Here is a 15,568-nt window from a genome sequence, read left to right as displayed (position 1 = left end):
TGCGGCGGCCGCTCCCGCTGAGGTGATGGACCCGCCCCGCCGCCTCCGTCTGAGGGAGCGGAGCGGCCCCGGCGCCTGTCTCCTCCCGCGGGGCGGTGCTGAGGGGGGAGCCGCCCGGCCCCGGCCCCCGCCCGCGCCCCGGAGCCGCTGAGGGGCCGGGCGGGAAAGGCGGGAAGGCGGCGGCCCTGAGGCGGCGGCGCCTCGCTCGTGCCTCCCTCAGGGAGCTGAGGAGACGCGTGTCGGTACGGTCACGCGTGGATCGGCTCTGCGGAGGCTCCTCGGGCGGGGAAAAACGCTTCATTGATTGACTACTTCCAACTTCCTAAAACGATCGGTTTTTTCTTGTTTCGGTAGCAGGAAGGTGGTGCAGCTTGAGGTAGAAATCACTCTGCCAAGTCAGGTCTGCGGTCTCTGCGAAGCCTCTGGCGTTCTGCGGCAGCCACGATGCTTCTGGGTTAGTCTTGTACCTCGAAATAAGTGAGAAAATAGGTGGATGGGTCAGTCCTTTGAAATATATTCAACTCTATGTGATACTACCTGTATCGTCATACCTATTCTCCATGTCCTTTATATTGCATCTGCAATGTACATCTGTGTATATGTGCATCTCTATATAAATGATGAAATCTTTACAACATGCCTGCATCTATTCATGTACACTGGAGGAGAGCGAGCTCTTTTTACAGAGAGAGAGGCTGTCTCTGCTGCCATATCAATTACTTCTGCTTGAGCATTTCACATTATTATTGTTCTCTATTCTGCAGGGGAGAAAAAAAATCCCAGACAAATGCCTTTCCCCAGGCAAAGGAGTAGGACTGAAGACCTGGAGGGATGACGTTCAGCCTGCAAACTTGTTTTCTCCTCCACTGAGTGTTGCAATCGAGATTGCTAAATCGATTCCTGAATGACTGAACAGTTTGTCTAGGAAAACAGCGAGAGAGGCTGAACACAGAATGAACAGTCAGTGTGGTATGAAGATGGATAAAAGCAAGTGTCTGTACAAGGATGGATAAGAAAACAGAAAATAGAATCGGTTTGTTTTCACTGCCTTAGAACTTGACTAAAATGGAGTATCAGCCTGTGCCAAAGTCTCCATTTTGAAGGCAAGTTGAGGTGTGTCAGTCCCCCCGCAGAGCATCTCTCTCCCTTCGTGTTGATGCTGACCTCCCTTCTGCCTCTCCACACCTTTTACTGGTGGTGGAGGAGCCTCTTCCCACAGATTGCTCAGAGCCTTCCTTTGGCAGTCCTTCCCCTTCTCTCTCCATCTCTGTGCAAATCTCGGAAAAGCTATTTTATCTCTTGCTAACACGCTGGCGCTGAGCCAGTTCCTCAAAATCATTTTGCTGCTCTAATGTTCTTTCACATAATGGTGTGTAATCTTCGTGCTGCTTGTAGCAATCTGGTATTTCTACGTGAACCACACACCTCTTATTACTGCCTTTTCACATGGCATAGGCGGCAACCTTGTCCTCTGCTGCGGCAGCCGCTTGTGTCTGCGGCGTTAGCAACGCTTTCTAGCTCGTGGCATCGCCACAGTTCTGCCTGGCCTACTGGAGAGAGCTAATAATGAGCGTGCATCCAAATGTTAATTGCTGTGCCATGCTTTCACTGTTGATTTCTTTTCCTTACTAGAATCCATTGCAAGCATAAGAAAGTCTCTCAGCAGTCCATGAATTTTGCATTGCAAACTTTCAGCTATACCCTAGGATTATAGTTCATAGCTGCAAATGAGCGAGAGGAGGAGGGAAAATAATTCAAATAGGCTCTTTTAAAAACCATTTTATGTTACAAATGTTAAGGGAGAAGTTGTTCTATTGCTTGAGTGGGTTCATGCGCAGCAGAGTATGTCCTCGGGCTCACTGCTACGCCGAGGGTGCTTCTGCGGGTGCTCACAGCGAGGTGCTGCGCTCCCTCCCTGCCTGCACAGGCGTCAGCCCCCCACACCCGTGTGTCCTTTGACACCCGCGATGGTGTCATCAGGTCCCACCCGTTTTATCCCCAGCCCGGCACCTCCCCTGCAGAGGGGTCTCCATGCACCAGGCCCCCAGGAAGCCCCACTGCTCAGCACCCACGGGGGAACCCTCGGGTCGCTGAGGTCCTGTCACCTCAGTGGGAGCTTGTGTTGGGTCGGGGTCACGAAGGAGGGGTGTTGCTGAGACTGTTCCCCACTGCAGGTCCTGGCATTTCTCATGGCTGCAGAGCAGAAGGGCACATCCGCAGGAGGTTAGAGATGAGGAGAGAGGATGCCTACAAGCACGCCTCGTGCCATGCCAAGTGTGAACCGGCTGCTCTCGTTTAACTGCCCTGACGCAAGGAGCTCTTTCCCCAGGTAATTTTCCAGTGATGCATCCAACTGCCTGTCCCATGTGCGCTCGCTTCATCCTTTGTGGGCAGCTTGTGCCGTGTGGTTGTGCTCCTTTCCACAGTCTGTCCACGAGTCTTAGGTTAGTCCTATACTTTCTGTAATTAAAAAGGAAACGCCACTTGGGACTAATCCTCTGTACCATCTCCAGAACCTTTCCCTTTGGCTGTGGATGCCTTTTGGTTGCCCACCTTTCAGGCTGAGTGCCGAGTACTGAGGGACCAGATCCCAGGGAGCCCCTCTTGGCTTACTGAGCACTGGTCATATCCTGATCAGATTGTGCAGCAGAAATTAAGCTGTCTGATCAAATTTTATTAATACAGGTAATAAAAACCTGGAGCATTATGGGTGTTATGCTTATCAGTCATCTGAAATTTCCAGCCATAAAAAGCATGAGAAGTTTTGCCTCTTTTTCTGTGTCACCAAAAACCTACAAAGCAACTATTTTTTGTGGGGCTATTTACAGAATACAGTGGGCTGCTTCGTAGGAGATTTCAAGCCAACTGTCTTGATATTTTTAATTTATTGACTGGGACAAAAACAATGTACAGAAACCCGTGATTAAATTAATTTACTACTACTTTTTTTAAACACAAATATTGCAGTTTGCTAGTTCTACATCATAAGCTGTAGAAAGCTGACCTCTATTTATAGCTGTATGACTGAAGAGAGTTACCTTTCGTGTGAGGAAGTTTCATAAACTTCCAAACAGTCAACATTACAGCACAGTAAACTCGATAAAGAGCCTGAGGCCCTTTCCCATCCCCTCAGGGGAGGAAGGTAAAAGTTCTATGACTGTAATTATTCACACTGCACAAAGCCAGGAAATAAAGTGGAAGATCAAACAAAGCATCTAGTCAGAGCAAAGAAGTTTCTACGGATGGTTCAAAACTGAAGGAGATGGTATCCCAGGTCCTGCTCCTTCCCACATGATATTCTCAGAGCCACAGGGAAGGTGAGGTGCCAGGTTGGAAGCAATGGAGGAAGAAAAAGGGAATATGGGGGATAGTCTCAGTTGGAGAGGATGCTGCTGCTTTGCAGAAAGGTGGAGCTTAGGTCCTATTGACTACGGATGGGACTTGTATCTCAAGCAAAACTTATTTTCCTCTGAAATGAAATCAGGGTTCCCAGAATAAATAGGATGACAAAGCCCATGATTTTCCACTTTCCTTGTTGATATTTTCATGCGAAACAAAGAGCACGCATTGTGAAGGAAAATAGCTCTTCCTTTGTTCCATGGAGAAATGCAGTAAGCTTCCATAGATAAACAACTGAGCGAAAGTCTGTGAAGGGGGGGGGGGGGTGTGAGATTATTTGCAGATAAAAGGCATTTTCTCATAAATGAGCAAGGTTCAGCTGTGACTCAAGGACCTCAGTAACTGGTTCAGATGACATTTCTCAACAGCAACCATTCAAATGCAGTTTTCCGTGTATCTCAGAATTTGTATTTATTAAATATGCTTGTTCCACACAGGTACTGCAAGGACCCATCCCAAACATCCTCTGGTTTTCAGCTGGTGCCTGCAAACTGGGATTCTAGCAGGATAGCGCAAACCCAGCATGAGGTACAGTGTGGTCATGCTGCCCTTTAACATCAGGAGGCAGGGAAATTTGGGATCTTTTCCAGCCATCCCACTGGGACCACTCCGTGTGCACAGGGGAACCAGACCTACAGCTCCTATGGACTTTCAGCTTAGGATAGCACATTATAGTAGAAACGCTTTGTAAGTCCCATATATTGTCAGTATAACCAATTAAAGTTTAATAAGGTGCTTGGTGGTAGTGCTGCTAAAAGAGTAGCTGTGAAACCATTTGATTTCTAATGATCCCCTGGAGGACACATTGCAAGAAATTAATAGTTACCAAGAAGCTGCCTCCTCTGGCGTGTGTTGAAAAACATGAAGGAGTCCTGTTTATCTGCATCACCTGGATTTGAAGATCAAGGATTTTACTCAGGCCTGAAAGATGCAGCCATCTCCAGACGGCCTTGGTCTCACTGCTGTATTCGCGTGGCGGGTAGGATGATCACTTGCTCCCTGTGGCTGATGTGAAGTAACAGGGCCTGTGGTCGCCTTTATTTCTCTCCACTTTCATTGCCTGTACCTCGGGTCACAACTTGAAGAAGTAAAGCAGCTCCTGCTGATCTCCCCACCAGAACTGCAGGGCCACCATCCAAGCAGTGAGGGACATTTTCCTCCCTCTCCCCAAGACAAAGAGGTTCCAGGGACACATTTGTGCCTCTTCCAGTCCTTTGTCCCAGCTCCTTACCTGTAGAAAATTCACAGCTCATCCTAAATTCACTGTGGATTCAGCAGGTACAAATATATTCCACAGAGTTTAAAATCCAGCGCTGTAATATAGGTTTAATTCCTGAGCCGTTAGGAATAATTTGCATAACAACTGACGCCTTAGCTGTGAAAGGAGCCACCAAATCCAATTGTCTTCTCTTGAAGCAGTTTTTATGCATCTGAGGCTTTTGAAATTAGCAGGGTTTCTCTTGAATTGGCATTAGAAATAGTGTGCTTCTTGAAATAACAAGGTGTTTAAAAATAACCTCGAGCTCTCACACAGTGCTGTCCTGTCACCAATATCTGTCCCACGCTGGTGGCAGTGCCGAGGACAAAGGGAGAGGACTCCGGCCGCAGAAGGTCTCAGCAGCACCGCTCCGTCAGCGTGCCAGGCGACAGCAGGGTCCTCCCTTGATCTGCTGCAATGTCTCAGAATTTCCTTTATGCCGTGAATCTTTGCATCTGACCTGCAGCACACAGAAACCGACGGCGGTCTGGGAATCAGCTTTTGTGAGCCGTGAGTTGTTACATCCTGCACTTTATTGGTAGAGGAAAGAGCTCTTGATGAATCTGAGTTGATCCCTTCTCCCAAAATACCTGGCATAACGGCATTTAAGTGTGTGTTAAGCAGGAGTTTTACACTGTCTTAAATCCAGACTCCCAAGCTTGCCTGTTAAAAAAAAAAAAAAAAAGAAGTAACTTTTTAACCTTTTTATCTGTTTATTTTTGTTTCTTTGTGATATATAAAGAAGGCCTGGAAAGTTAACTCTGCTTCTGTATAAACTGTTCTACTTGCATCTGCACACCAGAAATACCCAATTTTAGCTTCCCCGGTTTTGCTGAAGGACCCAGGGAGAACTGGAGAACTGCTGGGAATTGGGCAAAGAACCCAGATGGCAAAGTGAGTGTCTGCTCTGCACGAACATCTCACTCGTGAGGGATAAATGAATCTTAAGCCACCGCTGTGGGTGGCAAGAGACTCGGCCCTGGCTACCGAAGGCCAGCAGGCCACTTTGGTGTCCCTGCCAGCGCCAGCCAAGGCACCACTAACAAAGAGCTGCGGCTGTGACAGGAAAAAGGTTTGGGTTTTTTTGTCATTTTCGGTGGCCCAAGAAAATAAATTAACAGATGGTGTTCAGCAGTGGCCTTTTTAGAGAAATACAGCATTTTTGCAACCTATCTTTAGCCAGAACTAATATATGGATTAGCAGAATTAATCTGGTTGTTGGCAGTCCACTCGGGAAGGACAGAAGAACAGTGCTTCTGACCTGCACTGGATTAATCATGTTTCAAAAAGCAGATCACTTGGATAACACCTTCTCAGAAAATGCTTTGAAATTGCTTAAAGGGAGAATACAACCTTCTTCCTAATCTCCGATCCCTCCAAGCACTTGCATTTGATAACCCTTGCCTTCTCCCTTCAATTATCTCCATCAAATTTTCATATCCTGCTTGATTTCTCTTCTGGGATGAACAGTGCTTCCCAGAGCTCCTGCAGCGCAGTGCAGGTGGATCCCAAGGAGTCTTGGGAAGAATCAAAGATGTGGAGGTGTAAAATATGATCTGGCACACCTGCTATAACACAGCAGCTCAGTGCCCACCAGCACAGCGTGGTCTCGTTTACTGACATTGCTGTGGGAGCAAGAGGCCTTTCGGATCACAGACAGCGGGTGAGGGAGAGGGTAGAAGTTAATACAGGTGCAGCTCATCGAGTATTGTAATGAACTATAACTTCTGTTTTCATGTGGTTGCTGAGGTTTGGTTTTCTCTGAATACTTCAGTCCTGCTTTAGGGCGCTCCAGGGACTGCACTTTTGTGGGCAATGAATGAAAGGAACTGGGATAGTGGGTATCTTTCCTTTTCCTTATCTCGGCAAAAAAGTTAAAATTTGGCAAACCTTTTGAAAAAATAACTGGAAACGGGGCCTAAGCACAGTTGCTCACTGTTTCCTAGTAATTGGGGTGGGGCGTGGAGCTTTAGCTGTATCAGAATTAGGTAATGTCTGTATTTGTGGCCCTTTGTGCAGGATGCTGGAGCCTGTGCTGTGTGACCGAGGCACACCTGAGTTGGCGAGGAAGACTCTGCTGGACTCCGGGTGAGTTCTCCCTTGTTAACGTCGTGCAGCGAGGTCAGCAGCCCACAGCATCATTTAGGGAAGTTCAGGCCATGAACCGATTCCTGAAGGACAATTCCTCACCAGCAAAACCCACAAAGATGGGACAGCGGGTTCTGGCCCTGCCTTGGTGGGGGGAGTTGCCCTTTTGTGCAGAGAGTAACTTTTCCCTGGCTCTGGTGTGTGGTGAGCTGCAGGAGGGTTTGCTCTTCTTGGGGGGTTCAAAATGATCCTCAGCAGTCCTTGCCCCCCTCAGAGTGAGTGCTGGGAGGGAGAAGTGTTTGATTTCTTTGCCTAAACTCAGCTCTGCGACTGGAAGTACACATTGTGCCAAGAGAGGGGATGGGGAGAAAGGACGAGGACGCAGTGACTGATGGAAAGGTCAGGGAATGCCTAGCGCAAAACCAGGGCTGCGGATTAGGGGTGTAGGCCTGGTCTAGTGACCCAGCTGCATGGCTCTGCTGAGCTGGTCCTTGGTAGGTGCACTGCAGCAGAGGGCACCAGAAAGCAAGAGAAACTTTGCTCTGTGCTTGTCAAATCCCTCTTGGTGGGTTACAGCGGCTGAGGGTGCTGGTGACAGGCCTGGCTTTGCGCTTGATGTGGGAAGGGACGATGGAGGAAGACTCGGCAGCTCTGTCACCTACTTTAACCCACCACAAACACGGAGCTCTGGGCGTCCCGGCTCAAAGCCACGTCGCGGCCGCAACTTTGGCGTAACTCCTGTGCGTGACCGAGGGGACTTTGGGGCTGCCCTGGGCTATCCCACAGCCCTTCCAGAATGCTGAGGGATTGCTTCTGCAGAGGGGTCTCTGTACCCCGAATCCTGCGGGGCAGGATGCTCCTGGCGCTTCCACCTCGGACACGCGGTTTAATCCGAGCCGGTGTGGCCATCTCACAGCCCCCCCCGGAGCTCTGACCGACCCCCCCCCCGCTTCGGGGGAAGGTGTGGGGACCACCGGGGCCTTCCGGGGAGCACCGGGGCCTTCCCCACCCCCCTCGGGGCCGCCCCACCAGCCCCTCTCCGCCGACTCCGCGCCCCTCGGGCGGCGGGAGGGCCGGGTTAAAACCAGCCCGCTCCCGGCCCGGCCTCCTGCCGTCCCCGCCGGGCGAGGGGCCGCGCCCGGTGCCGGTGCCCGTCCCCCCCCCTCCCGCCCCGGTCCCCGCCGCCGTCGGGCGGTGCCTGTGGCGGGCGGAGGGGAGTTTCCAGGAAGTGGCCATATTGGATCCATTCAGCCGCATCCACCCGCGGCGGGGAGAGCCGCGCTCCCGCCGCCGCGCCAGCCCCGACCATGGCCGCCACCGACCTGGAGCGCTTCTCGGTGAGCAGCGCCGGGGGGGGGGGGGGCAGCCCCGCTCCCCTACGCGCCTCTCCTCGGGCAGATAACTTGGGGGGTTTCCTCCCTCGGGGGGTGAGGAGCGGGGAAAGGATCCAGCTGATGGAGGGGTCAGGGAAGACGGGGGGATCCCTGCGTGTCCGCGGCGGCCGGGGGTGGGGGGGTGTCTTGGGCGAGGGGTGAAGCCGGCGGCCTCGGCAGGGTGCGGGGAGAAGCTCTGAGGGGGGGTCCCGCCCTGCGGCGGGGTCTTGCCCTTGAGGGAGAAGCTCTGAGGGGGGGATCCTGCCCTGCGGAGAGAAGCTCTGAGGGGGGATCCTGCCCTGCGGGGAGAAGCTTTGAAGGGGGGGATCCTGCCCTGCGGGAAGAGGCCCTGCGGGAAGGGTCCTGTCCTGCGGGGGGGTGGGGGGGTTCCTGCCCTGCGCCCCGAGCTGGAGGGTACAGCGGGCTGGGGGGCTCCGAGGCCTTGGTGCGTGCTCTGATGCCGAAACCGGTGAGGGGAAAGGCAGTGGTGACCCCTCCTCGGGTGTCCGGTAGCCGTGTGTCTGCAGGCACCGAGTACCCCCCGAAGAGGGGCGGAAAGAAATGGGGTCAGACCTTGCTAAATAAGAATTGTTTACATACCACTGGTATCCAAACACTCTGAAGCGGTGGGTAACTTAACGGTGTGTATATAATACTGTGAGAGACACACGGATCCGAACACGGGTAAAGCAAACCCTTGAGGCTAGCTGGTCTGTGAGCCAGGGGATGAAGAATGCTGTACAGCAAATATGGAGCGTGACCTGTGCACCGCCGCCTCTCTGCAGCTCACATGTTGTATAACTGCTATCGGAAGTCAATCTGGCTAAAATCTGTGTCGGTTTAAAACTATTCTTTGTCTACAGCTTGAATTTTTTGTTGTTGTTGGAGGGCTGTTCTAATTAAATAGCTTGGTGATGCGTCTTGTAGCCTTTCAGAGCTAAAAACATTTTTACCGCATTAAATAGCATAGCTCTCCAAAGTCAAAAATGTCTGGTGTGATATTGCTAAATAAATGGGAACAGCAGTGGTGGTTGTCTGAATTATAGGCATGCCGTTTGAGCACAAACAAGTCCCTGCTACTGTTTTCTCTGTAAACTACTTTTTGCCAAGAATCTCAAACTCTGCTTCATTTCTTTGAATCCTGGCCCAAAAGTTTCCAGCTCAAGAATGAATTTGCAAGACTGTAACTTACTTAAAACTTGCATAAAGGAAAATTGATTGTGGGCTCTTATTTAAGAAAGCAAATGCTCCCGGGCTGGGGAGAGGGGATTAACGTAAAGCTTCAGTGGCAGGGAATGGAAACACTGTAGCTGTCTCACTGCAATTCTCTCTGCACTTGTATCATATAAAAATATTTAAGTTAATTTGTGCCTGTGCAGGTTTTCATAGGTGTTAGGCACCTCAACTGTTGCCTAGCCAGGGAGAAAATGAAACTGAATCTTGCTTTCTTTGCTGTGGGTACCTGAATGCTTGCTGTGCTTGTGTCAATACTCTGTCACTTTTATTTAAAAAAAGAAAAGGGGGAAAAAAAAAAAGTTCCCGGAGGTGCTTGGCTCTCATTTGGGCACCAGAGTGAAATGGCTGGGCTCCAGCATGACTTCAGTGTCCAATTCCATTAGGAGAAAATCTGCTTATTCTGTGCAGGGAGCTAGGGCGAGTTGGTAGGGATCTGCAGCCCTGTAGCTCTGGGGATCTGCTGATCTTTGCCTTTGGACTGGTTTGTCTTTCGCCTGGAACCAGGCATCTGGCAGCAGCGGGTGGGAGAGCAATGTCTTGTTTCCACTTGAGGTGGGGCAGAGGACTGTCCCAGCTGCTCTTTCCTTTATCCTCAGCACATGTCTCAGCTCTGATGCTGTTCCTCCAGCAGCATCATGGAAACCTGATGATTAAGGTGTTCTGAGTTGTTCTTTCTGCAGGGTTTACAGCTTTCTTGGTGCCACTTTCTATTGCCGTGCCTCAGTTTCCTGAGCATAAAGTCTGAGTGGGAGTAGCTCCTTACTGCCAAGAAGAGGTGATGGTAAATTAATTTATTTTTACCAGCTGTTTATATCTACAGTGGGAAGTGATGTTGAAAAAGCCTCTGAAGGAGGGTTTTGATACACAATAGGTCACGCTATTCAGATTGGTGAAGCTATTTATAAGTGTCCAGCTGACACTGACATCCTGGAATGTTGTGACCCTTAGGTTTGGATAATGCGTTTTCAAAACTCCCCAGATGCAGGCTTCCCTTGTACAGTCCTCCAGAATGCCTCTGTCTCCAGCACAATAAAGTTCCCTTGAAGTGCTGCTGTTGGAAATGACCAACAAAAGCAAATGAAAGGAAGCTCGCCCATAGAAAGCTGCCTCTAAGGCAGCAGAATCACACCAGTGGTGCTCAAGACCGCCTTTGTTTTTGTGAATGTAGTGCTTGTGAGAGAGCTCGGCTTCAGCCTCTGGAGACTGAAGTTTTCTGCTGATCTGCCCCGAGAAGGTGGCTCACCACTGCCGTGTTCAGGGCTTGGTCTGCAGGCATCCCTCCAGGTACCCGAGAACAGTTGTCTTCATTGCAGTTACTGCCAGAGTGGAAAGAAAGCTGATGAAGTTTGGCTCAATTGTGAGATACTTTAATTTGTTGTCAAGGCTCAGAGCTTCTCCATCGTCCATTCTAGCCGGGGCAGAGCTAGCGCATGGGGTGACAGTGTGCTGGAGCAGACACGGGCAGCGTTAGCGAGGATGTTGGTATGTTGAGCGGGAAACAGCCCAACCACCACGTGCAAGCGGAAGCCAGAAAGTGCGTGAAATGCAGCAGGGAAATGCAGAAGCTCTGGAGGAAGCTAGAAAAGCTGGAAGGAGAAGTGACAGAGAAGCGACTGAAGATGCGTAGGAGAGTAAATGGGATGAGATGTGAGACTGAGACTGTAAGACGGTTTTGCTTCTGAGAAGCTTTTGCAAACCCCTAAATCTGTTGCTTTCTCTCTTCTTAAATAAAACCCGTTGACCTCCCGAAATGCTGTCGCTTAACGATCCGCATTAACCTACCGTCTGACTTGGAGGTTCAAAGGCAGTTGCTTGGGCTCTAAACTAAGCAGTCTCAGACTCAAGCAGATGAGGAGGAACCCGTGTCCTCAGCCTTAAGGCTGGGCTGCGAGAAGAGTTTAACATTATGCTGTAAGTTTGGAAAATATCATGGCTGATGGCTTTGTGCACTGTGACTGTGTGTGCCGACAAGGGGTTTGTGAACACCGACGCCCAGCGAAGGGAGCTGGGTGCCTGCACATCGCCGTGTGTGAGCGGTGGTTGCGGGGCAGCTGTCGACATGTGGTCCTGAGAAGATGCCCCTACATGTTAGTAGTGATTGATAACTAGGCTTTTACTGGTAGCTTCACTATAAATTAATGCCCCTTAGAAGATCTGGCCAGAAAAAACACCACTTTATACAGAGGAGAGATGAATAACATCTTTCTCGCTGGAAATGGACACTGGGATTTCCTTTGTGGCAGTGAGCTGCTGAGCTGTGGGGGGGGTCTGGCCAGTTTGGCAGCTTCATGTGAGCGTTACCTGTTTACCCACCACTTCTTGTGACCTTCTTGGGCCTTTTTGTGACCTGCTCCCAACTCTGTGGGAGGAGAGGGACCTTTGAACGGTGCCTGTTCTCTGCCACAACTGCCTGGGTTGTGATAAACTTCAGGCGTTGCTGCTGCTGCTGTTTTCTATAAGCTCACCTTTTCTCTTACTGACTGCACGGCCTAAACCCACTTCTCCATGTGAAGGGACCAGTGTGGTACCTCAGTCTGTGAAAGACAGGCAGGAGGAGTGGGCTGAGAACAGCTCTGTGTACCGTGGCTAGGGCAGAGTGGTTGCCAGAAGACTTATCACTGCAGGTCCTACACATAGGCTTACGTTTTCTTTTAATCAAACTTACATTTTCTTTTAATCAGACTCTCAAGTAAAATGTTTCCATGACTCAATTCCTGGGAAACTGGGATTTGTTTGGATTCGGATATTCCCCCTGCCCTGCTTGCAGCACTATTTGGAAGTTCCAGGGTTAAATTTTTTTGTCTGTTTTTGTCATTCAGTTATTTTACCTTTAGCCTGGAAAAACTCAAGTGATCCCCCATGCAGCGTGGAACAGAAGTGACAGATTTTTCTCCAAGCTGGTAACATGGACCAGGAAGCGAGCCCAGCGGGAACAACCCTGTCCCTCCCTGCCCTGGCCAGCTCCTCTGCCTGTAGCGTGTGCTTTTTTGGGAAGGAGGGATGGAGAAAATGGTCTTCCACTGGAGGAGACAAATTTGTGGTTGCCTCTCCGAGCCCCGCGATCCCTCCCCGGGAGGCTCGCCTCTGCTCATACAGGAAGCCAGCTCTGACTTTCAACCGCAGGACCAATTATCTCAACCTCAGTCCATTGCAGTTAAATGCTTATTTTGAATGTATGCACTGGGAACAAATGTTGCCCAGAAGAAGATTTTTTTTTTTTGTATTTTTTTTTTTTTCCTTTCCCCGCTGCGGTGCTGTTGGTGAATCCGGAGCGTCTCTTCCCCTTGCAGCAGAGATGCAACATGTTGTTCTGCGTGGGAGCTCCAGAGCTGCTCTTAACCGCTCGTAATCTCGGCGAGCGCCGAGGCAGTGGGTGGAAGGATGTGAGCTGGCGAATGCTGAAGCCGTGTGTGCCCTCTGCATCGGCAAAACAAATGAAAGCCTGAAGAATAACTCTCTTTCAGGAGGCCGGCGTGGTGTCAGGGCTCGTCGTCAGTGCTGCGGTGGCAGCTGTCAGCCAGTCTCCAGCGTTGCTGGAAGGCCAAAAGCTCCCTAAATATTATCTTCTGTAGCAGAATACCAGTGCTGTCGCCAGCTGCAGGGAGAGACGCTGCCCTGTCTCCGAGTGCCCCCGCTATCCCCAGTCCGGTCGTCTCGAGTCACTACCATGCAAACAAAGTGCTCAGGGGACTGGGCTGTTGGTCTGTCTGCAGGAGCGGCCGTCATGCTCCTCTCCTTCTCAGGCTCCTTTGGCTCGGAGGTTGGGAGGGGAAGAAAGGGCACGATGCTGAATTGGCTTTTCCTGGGTTGTGCAATGAAGGGGAGGGATTTGGGAGGCCGTGGGACTGAGAGAGACGTGCAGGGTGTGGGCACGCCATTTCCACCCCGCCTGTGTGGGATAGGGGCACATTTAGGTGATTAACTTTGATTATTCAGAACGTGTCCTGGGCACATTGCAGGCTGTGGATGGGGGAAGCTGCTCTGCTTGTATCAGATTAGCTGCAACCCTTAGAAAAAATGTTGTCCTGTCCCATAGTTGTATTCTGATGAGGGAGGACCTGTGTGCTCACGTGCAGCCTGCTTGTTTCTCCCCTTCCCCACATCTGTGTGGCTGCAGTGAGCTCTGGGTTTATACCTAAAGCTTTGCATTTGTATTCACATATCGTAAAAGCGTCAGATGGGTAAGAGAGCCCACCTCTGCTCCCAGAGCAGCTCAAGTGAGAAAAAATCCTGGAAGTGCTGCTTCTCCTCAGTCCCAGCCACATGCTTTCCTTCCAGAGCCTCTTCTCTGGTATAAACAGCCGTGCTCGTTTCTGACTTGCAACACTGGGATGTCTGGTGGAGCCAGACGGAGTCAGCACCCTCCAAAATGAGGTGAGAGTGGGGATTTTCAGAAGGCTGGGGGAGAACGGCGTCAGTGAGAACCGCAGGCTTCTCAGATACATCCCCAGTCGCTGCTCTCGGCTCTTGGGCTGCTCAGGGCTGTGGAGGCACCACTTTGTTTAGATGTTCAGATTCTTTTGTGAAGCCAAAAAGTATCTGTCTCCCACACACATGAAATTCCAGAGATGTCACACAGCTCCAGAGAGGTTCCCATGGAGCACCCTGCCTCGGGGCTCTTGCCCTCTCTGTCTCTCCCAGCCTCCAAACCAGATTGTCGTAGGGAGCTGTGGAGCACAAGAGCCTGTGCTGGATTTCCATCGAGGGACTTGGGGCTGCTCCCGTCCTCTCCTCGCCGCTGTGTGGGGGGCTGCCATGAGTCTGTGCCACCGCTGCGTTACATGCCCGAGGAATCACGCGGGGGATGCATCCAGAGCCCTCCGTGGGTGAGGAGCGTTTCAGCTGGCTCTTGCTGGAGCAGAGAGGCAGGACACATCCCTCAGCTTCTGCTCGGCTGAGTTCATGGCTGCCTGCAAGGACTGTACAGGCATGTCTTCAACTGCGGGCTGGTGGGAAGCATCTTCCCAGAGCTGGAAAACCAAACCTTCCCGCAGCAGCAGCAGCCAGGATGGCTCAGGTCGGTCGCTGGGAGAGGAGACGGACCATGCTGCGTTAAATAGCGTCTGTATTCCCGCCCGGTGTGCATGGGGCAGTACGGTGATCACGGGGCAGCTCTGGTCTCCGGGCCAGACCCCACTTAGAGCACTCGATCCCAGCTTTGAGCTCGGCCTGATGAGGGGCTGCCAGGGCCGCCCTCCCGGGAACGCTCTCCTTGCCCTGTCTTCTGCAGCAAAGGTGTTTCCAGCTTGTATTTGTGAATCTAGATTTATTCTGTGTTTTCATACAGAATGACTAGTCCTTTCGGTTTATCTTTTTGCCATACGCGTCCTTCAGGTTGAGGCTTTCTTTTCTTTTTTCCGTTGCCTCAAGTGTTCAGATTAAAGGTATTCTCTGCTAATACACTTTGAGGCTTTCTGGAGGCATGTGTTAATAGGATCTAGAGCAGTCAGCTTATCAGCACGTTGGCTCTGGTTCAGCTCTTGGAGCTGAGTGGTTGTGGCAGTAAAACTTCTCTTTCTGGTGTCTTCCAGGCAGTATCACAAGGAGACTTGTCCAGTAGCTGGAAGTGCTGTTTGTGGAGATGCTGTGAGATGGTTGCGTAAGGCGAAGTGGGAGAAAGCATACAGTGGTGACCAAGACTCTTGGGTTCCCATTATATCTCTGTTCCCTTGTCTAAAAATATAGTGAATAATAGTATTTGTTGTAATCAGGCAATAAATTCTGGAAACGTATGTGGGAATTGGCTATGTTTATTTTAAGTGGTAACTAAAACAAATAATCTTGGTGGCTGATATCCAGCCTGGCTTGTTTGGCATGATGGGGGATCCAGATCCTTCGTCCCTTTTCAACGTTTCTTTTAAACTGCCCCAGACCTTTTCCACACAATTCCTTAGGGGTGGGCACTCAGCTTCTTCTCCCTTGGCTTTGTCCCATGGCCATTTGTATTTGCCAAGTGTCTCCTCGTCCTCCCTGTGGCAGGATGGTGGGGAAAGGCAGGTCAGATCAGTTGAGTGTGAGCTGGGAATGCATCTGCTGCTGGGTGAACTTGGGAAAGTCTCTTAGTGGATAAGGTGATAAGATTAGTCTCTTGTCAGGGTTAATCGTGACGTTCCGTTAATTTAAAAGCCTCAGCACCTTCTAAATAAATAATTTTGAAAAGAAACAAAGTAGGGTAGTCTGGTATGTTCTTGTTTGTCTGTATTTTGGGTTCTTT

General features: G+C 50.7%; 1 protein-coding gene across 5 annotated transcripts in view; it reads left to right on the top strand.

The window, feature by feature from the left end:
* The first annotated feature begins 7,928 nt into the window (after positions 1-7,928).
* The window catches only part of SEPTIN8 (septin 8), a 46,875-nt gene continuing 39,235 nt past the window's right edge, over positions 7,929-15,568 (top strand). For all 5 annotated transcript variants that reach the window (XM_074883734.1, XM_074883733.1, XM_074883731.1 and 2 more), the window contains exon 1: positions 7,929-8,082. In XM_074883734.1, coding sequence (XP_074739835.1) covers positions 8,053-8,082 — 30 coding nt within the window. In that variant the 5' untranslated portion in view covers positions 7,929-8,052. The remainder of the gene's footprint in view (positions 8,083-15,568) is intronic.

This window comes from Strix uralensis, chromosome 14 (assembly GCF_047716275.1).
Source record: "Strix uralensis isolate ZFMK-TIS-50842 chromosome 14, bStrUra1, whole genome shotgun sequence".
Lineage (NCBI taxonomy): Eukaryota > Metazoa > Chordata > Aves > Strigiformes > Strigidae > Strix > Strix uralensis.
Note: the sequence above shows the minus strand (reverse complement) of the source record. Positions and strands in the feature narration are given on the sequence as shown.